This window comes from Wolffia australiana, chromosome 20 (assembly GCF_029677425.1).
Source record: "Wolffia australiana isolate 7733 chromosome 20, ASM2967742v1".
Taxonomy (NCBI): domain Eukaryota; kingdom Viridiplantae; phylum Streptophyta; class Magnoliopsida; order Alismatales; family Araceae; genus Wolffia; species Wolffia australiana.
Genome location: NC_135854.1, coordinates 4,328,580 through 4,335,846, shown reverse-complemented (window position 1 = coordinate 4,335,846; position 7,267 = coordinate 4,328,580). Strand labels below are relative to the sequence as shown.

Genomic DNA, 7,267 nt, shown 5'->3' with positions numbered 1-7,267 from the left:
CTTCATCTTTAGAAACTAGTCAGCCGTGTATATCTTCACACTGACTAAGATTTCTTAATGATATTCATGTTGATTATTGCTTTTAAGGATAAATACTCCTTGCGCGGTTGAAAACTGGAAACTTCACCTTCTAAATGCAAGAATATATCCCCAAGATATAGCTTTTCATCATTGTTGTCAAAAAGATGGTGTAACTCAAGGCAATATATGATTGTAGAGAATTGACCTTTATCATGCTGCAAGATCATGGCTTTGAAACTAAATGTAATGTCGCATCTTCTAATGATGAAATCTATGGAATAGTTTATACGATATGGAAAATTTATAACAGAAGTAAAAGAGTAGTCGTAAAGAAGAAAAAGCATCTAACCCTATTTATACCTGTTAGTTTCCTATATTATATGAGGAGCAGCCTATCAGTCCTCGCTAACTATTTCTTGCCAGGGAATTCAAAGTGTTTGTCTACCTCTCTGCCATATTTTACCTGAGGGTGAATGTGTGTTTCTAGCCAATCATTCTGGGGTTTGTGTTCAAGGCGACTGTCAAAGTAACGCCATAAAAATCTTCCCTAAGAGTTTGAATACCAACACAATGATTGAAGTCCAACATCACGGTAGTAGTTTTGTTATGATTCAATCAAAGAAAATGTATAAATTGCGGTCTCTTAAAAAAAAGACGACAATTTTAAGGATTTTGACAAAAGCGGATGATCCAAATGAATCTCTTCCTACTTCCCCCTTTATATCCACTAACCTGTTCAGAAACAGTATACATTCAGAGTTTTCATGAGCAAGTGATGTACAGGAATAAATCTACACAATCATAAAGTCAAAGTAGGGAGCATACAGGAATATACATTTTATTTCAGTTCGACTATATCATAGTTGGAGAAAAATCGAAAGGAGCACAGTATGGAGTTAATTCAGGAAAAAATCGATCATCCGACAAGATATGATCAAAAGAATGGATGATCTGGATTTCAGAATCATCAACATGCAATAATGATATGGAAATATAGATGCTGGATGAAGGAAAACACCACATCAGCTAATTGTCACATCTTCCCCTTTTGAGGCTTTTCTTTTCTTCCGTCCTGTCTGGGGTTCCTTCCCTTTCAGTTCATCGGAGAATGTCCTCAATACAGATGCCAGATGCTCATTTCTATGAGCTGAAAGGATACAGTAAATAGATAAGAATGTCAGGTGGAAAAGAAACCAACAAAAGTATTATCAATTAACAAAAAAAGTAGGACAAAAAGTCATGCAGAAAGAATGATTTAAGAGATACTTTGGTAAATATCATAATCCCTAGAGCTATAAAAAGCTCACCAGATAGTATAACATCTTCCATAGTTACTGATTTTCGACCAGCATGCTGTGCGAAGAGCTCAAAGTCCTTTGCCAGTTGCTCTAGTAACATTAAAAAGAGATTTCTATGACACATATTTTCTAAGACATGACAAGATCGTTTATTTGGTTAGCACAACATGCAACCTCAAAGCTGTAACATGCAATCATGCGAGCTGGATAGAAACAGCCCACTGAAAAATAAGAAAGAGGCAAGAGGGGGAGTGGAAATAGCTTAAAAACAAAACAAGAGACGTCAAAAGAGTTTTTCGAAAGATCCAACAGTAAAATGTATCACACTGTCCGTAGTGAAATGCACCGCAGTGAAATGCAGACAGCAATAAATAATCATCAGGGTTAAAAAGAAAATCTGATGATAAAAAGTTAAAAAAATACTAATTGCAATCATAACCGTGGAGTCTTTTTCCACCTATGGTCAATGATTATTCAAATAATTTCCCAGTGACTTCGTCTCACTGTTGTAAACATAATTCCACGTTGAATCATAAAAGTACCGGAAATGATGTATGAGGAGTCCTCATAAAATGAAAAATGGTCCAAATATTTGAGCAGGATCTCTACAACAGGCAAAGATTGATGACCCGAGGGTGTAGAGTGTACAAAAAACTAAAATTGCATGAAAAGAAACTAAAGATGTCGATTCATGCATTCCAAGACCTGTGAGTCCAAATTTTTTGAGTGAATGAAAAATCAAAATAAGTTAAGGGAAACATTGATGATCCAAGGGTGTGAAGAGTCAAAATAAAGTAAAATTACTTGAAATAAAGTAAAATTAAGGTCCAGTCATGTGTTCGAAGACCCGGGTGCACAATTTTTTAAAGGGAAGAAGGTCACCTTAGATGATGAGATAATGAATAAGGTAAAGGTTCCACCAAGAAATTTTAAATCAGTTCACAAGAAATCAAAGATACTATAATAAGGTAGTATCTATTAATAAGAGTCTCTTTCGGTTTATTTAATTGGATTCTAAATCGATGATTTTATTTAAGGTCTTGTAGTGGGCCACGTGTCTATAATTGGTCCGAATAACTTGTTTTTAAGTTAATCATTCGCATGTGTGGATAAGTCAATTAAGTAACTGTGTCTTATTGGTTGGTATTGGAATCAGCTCAGACAGAAAGTATGCAGGTCTTGTCAGATTATGCACTAAAATCCTAGCTGCCACCGGAGTTCTCTACCAGCAGCTGAGGGGAGCAATAGAGAAAGATCAGGCCTGATTCTTTAGTGACAGGTATGTTCCAAGAACAAACACGGACTGATGACTCAAGGGTGCAAATAGTTAAAGAAAATCCAAATTTTCTTGAAAGTAAACTAAATCAAAGTCGAGTTGAGCGTTCCAAGACCCATGCGAACTATTTTTTCACCGGAGAAGTTGAAGGGAAAGATTCCACCCAAAAATGATAAGTCGGTGAGTGAGAAATAAAAGATATTAGAGTAAGGCAGGTTCGATAACGATAAAATATTGATGACACGTCCGTATAGAGTGTTAAAAAAAAATCTAGCAAGGAATATAAATTAATGTCGATTCCTGCTTTCCAAGGCGTGGGGGTGTTAATTTTTCATGGAGATAAAGTTCTGTAAGATATGATATTATGAACAAGGAAAGGTTCCACCCAACACGACTTACTGGCGAGTGCAAAACCAGAAATATTGTCGTCATGTAGGATCCAAGAATTGCATTGAAGGATTTTGATTTTGATTTTGAATTGCATCGAAATATTATCGTAATGGGTTTTGATTTTTTTTTTTGAATGAACAAGGACTGGTTTTGATCGACGAGACGATAGTTAAGATTCATCATTATAATCGAATAACCCCATAAACTGAAAATGAATATGGAAATTATCGTAATGGGTATTCACCATTGCAAAAGAAAAAGAGAGCATTAACTTAGCGCAATACTGCAACAGCATCTTTTTCACATTCTCCAACAGTTCACCAAATCCCAAAAAACACATGAAATAAATTTCCAAAGACGTCACCAGAGAACTTGAAAGCGAGATCAGCGACGCAGGCGACGACGGGCTCTGATATCTCCAACCCCAGCTTCTTCCCTGGTTCAATGGGCGCATCAGGGATCAAATTTTATGAGAAAAAATTGAAAGAAGACGCCAAAATCTCACCTTCGGCTTCGACAATGGAGATAGCAGAGAGTCGAAATCTATCTCTCAAGATTTCCGCCCTCTCATCCTCCTCTTCCATTGATCAGTCGCGCTACTTCTTCCGCCAGCAGAGTGGAAGATGGAGGGAAGGAGCTACCATTTAGACTAATTATTTCATTAATTAATGAAGCATTAAAATGAATAAAGAACACCATCAAAATTTATATATATATATATTTATATGTATGTTTATTTTTAAGAAAAGGAGGGGGGGAAGAGTGAATGGGGTGTCACATCCTAGTACTACTCATGCACAAGCACACTTAACTTTATAGTTCTGGGTCATCCCGGACGTGGACGATGGACGAGACGGAATGAATTTTTTGACTGACAAGGCAAACTTTTTGTCCGACGGTACGAAAACCATCCCATCCAGTCCTCCCGGGATGAACTTTCAACCCGTCCGGGAAAAAACCGCCCCGTCCCTCGTCCCGGACGAAAAAAAAACCCGTTTTATATTTTAATATATTAATATAGATTTTTCAAAGTTTTTTAGGGAAATTCGGAGGAGAGAGAATGCAAATGGACATATGTACAACTATTTCTGAGCGGCGTCAGTTTGCACATGCGTAAAAATACAGGGACTTTAATGCAAATTGTCATAGCGAGGCCACGTAGCTACATCTCAACCGTCAGATGTGAATCCGGCAGTTTTTGTCCAAATTCGTCCGTCCATCGTCTGAGACCTTCGGACGGACGGTTTTTTCGTCTCACGGGACAAAAACCATCCCGTCTGGTGATCCCCGGGACAAATTTTTGTCTGAAATTACGTCCAAACCCTTGGACAGGATGATTTTTTGTCCCGAGATGAAAAAAATTGTCCCGTCTGCGTCCCTGCACTATACTTAACTTCGGCGTTCTAGTGGGATCGAATGTAATAGTACTAGTACGGCTGTGTTTATGTTTGAACTTTTACATTCATAAGAGAATGAAGTCTAGGGTACTTTTTGGCTTTCTTTTGGTAGAAATTTTAATTAGGGTTCATGATTGAAACTCTAGAGCTTCAATGTATCTAGTTATTTATTTTTAATTTGATGTATTTCATATAATTTATATTTTGTGTTTGAAATACGAAGATTATAATTGATTACAGATATATTTTGCACGGTAAATTGTCAAATGCAACTTATATTTTGATCAGACTTGCATATTACGGATGTTATATGGCATGTAAGACTATCACACTTGCATATTATAGATGTTATGTGGCATGCAAGACAATCACACTTGCATGTCTCCTTTATGTTTGATGTTATAAATCTGTAATCGTTCTTATTCTCGTGCATTGTTTGAAATGAAGTCCATGAAATACATGATCCAACTCAATGAATTATGACGAGATCATGACACAGAGATCACTAGTTTTTAAGCATGTGTATCCCTATTCAAAACTTACTTGAGAAGGACATCGAACTAAAAAGAGTCCACTGAATTGATATGCATGAATCCTTGAATGCTATTATACCAAACTGTTTATTAGGTTGATTCATGTCACAGTTCTGTGAGTGTTTCTTTGACTTGAGACACCAAAGACTTCTTATGATTGGAGAGTAGGGCATTGACAATAACCTATATATTTCTATTCATGGAATTCTGATTTTTTTAGCTCAGTCCCAACAAGAACTTCATGAAGATGGTTGAGTTACTAAGATATGATAATCTGGCATTGCTATTAAAGGATACAACTCAAGAAAGATGAAGTTATGAAGTTCTTGACCTAGTCAATTGAATACAGGAGGAGAGTTCTCTGTTGAATTTCCAATGCATCATTACTATGCGATATGATAGATTAAGGTTTCAAAATTGTTCATACCTTAAGTCATCCTAGAAGCATCAAGTGGACGATGGACTATACTCATATTAGAACCTAATGATTGTTATGTTTAATTAGATGGTCATTTTACTCCATTGTATCTTCTCTAGCATGAGGTATAGCTTGACACCCCATGGTCTAGAAATGTAATTTATTGGTCGGGTTATAAATGAATCTACAAGAAATTCATATATATGACAATAAATAGATAATTATAAGAAGTTTATTAGCCCATTGGAGTTGTTAACTAGACTAATACATTGGCGTAGAGGATTAGATGCAAATTATATGTTAGACATTAGAAGATATAATTATATTTTAGGGGGTTTTACGATATATTACCATTAAAGTATAAATAAGATGAATCCCTAAAATTTTCACCCAAAAAATTCTTTAGTAGACTATCTTTCTTCTCTTTACTCTCATTGGCTCCCTTCCACTTCTAAAGCAATCAGAAGGGCATCAGTTTGATTATAGATCAATAATGCAGCCCTTTGGAACAAAGGAGGAGATTCAACAAGCATATATGTCTAGAAGCCGTACACTTGAGCAGCAAAATAAGTCTCATTAGAGGAACCAAGAAATCATAAATATAATTCATACCAAGGAGATTTGATCATTGGGTTTTAAAGGTCCAATATTATTCTTGTATTCTTATTCCATCGTGCAAAATGTTAAATCACAACTATAATGATGAAAGAAAATAATGTATGTTAATTGTAGTAATTTTGTAGATTAATTTGCCTTTGTCAAATAAATTTGTCAATTATAGAAAACTCACTCAAGTGTATAAAAGGAGAGAGGTCGTCTCCACAAGGACTGACCTTTAGAGATAAATTTAATTGTTGAGTTATAGTTAAAGAGAATTTATAGTATATCTAATAATAACTACTAGTAAGTATTGATAGAGAGTAGTGAAAGGGTTGATATAGTGATAAGATAAGATCACTATATCACCTCTTATGATTAATATGTTCATTTTTATTTGAAAGTTAGTTAGCAAGTATAATTATAAATGAGATAATTAATTTTAGAATAAAGGACGATGCTAATATAGGTACTATAAGCGGTGTATAAGATGAGTAAGATAGACAGAATAATAATAGACTACTCTTAATAGAAGATAAGAAGGTTATTTATTAGGTTATTAGTAAGTTTTATGTAAGATAGGTTATGGATATAATAATGATGCATATAAAAAATTAGTTAGATAGTGAATAGGATTTATGTCAATAAGGTATAAGACGCTAATCAACAAATGTATTTAGTTTAGTAAGAGGTCAAAAGAAGAAAGAGAACAAGAATATTAATCATAATAAGGGATTATTAAATTAGATATTGACTAATGAAAGAGACCAATGCATATGTATATATATATTTATAAATGTTAAAATTATGATATTTAGAGAGTTAGAGAGAATAGAATTTTGTTTGATTTTAGAAGAAAACTAATAAGAGGAGAGAGAGAGAGGTCAAAGAGGAGAAAACACAGAGCTATTGAGTTAATTATGTGTATTAATATATAATTAGGAAATATTGTACAATAGCATATTATGGTTTATATAGTTTGTATGTTTAACATATATATATTTGTATTTTTTAATAAGGTAAAATTGATAAAATTTGTGTGAAATGCTTTCTGCTCAAAAGGTGTTTGTCGAATGTGTTAAAAAGGCTGAACTTAAAAAGAAGATCAAAAACTGATGCTAACTTTGATTTGAGTAAAATTTAAGCATCTAAAGAGTGAAAAATCATAAAATTCTACCTCATGGAATTCAGAAACTCACCTGAATCTCTCTGATTCAGGCAGTCTTAGATTGGGGGCACCCATCGCCACTTCCTAGCTTCGATGTGCATCTCCATCCGCCTTCCTCCATGATGGCGCAAATCCAAGGAGTCCTAGCACTCCTAAGGCACTGTCCAGG

At 34.7% G+C, this 7,267-nt stretch overlaps 1 protein-coding gene across 1 annotated transcript; it reads right to left on the bottom strand.

Moving 5' to 3' along the window:
- Nucleotides 1–901: 901 nt before the first annotated feature.
- Nucleotides 902–3,646, bottom strand: LOC144716285 (Histone superfamily protein). Its single transcript, XM_078591399.1, has 4 exons — nucleotides 3,491–3,646; nucleotides 3,350–3,421; nucleotides 1,329–1,409; nucleotides 902–1,168 (listed from the first exon to the last, which is right to left on the bottom strand). The coding sequence occupies exons 1-4, from the start codon at nucleotides 3,567–3,569 to the stop codon at nucleotides 1,044–1,046; spliced, it is 357 nt and encodes a 118-aa protein (XP_078447525.1). The 5' UTR covers nucleotides 3,570–3,646; the 3' UTR covers nucleotides 902–1,043.
- Nucleotides 3,647–7,267: the final 3,621 nt, after the last annotated feature.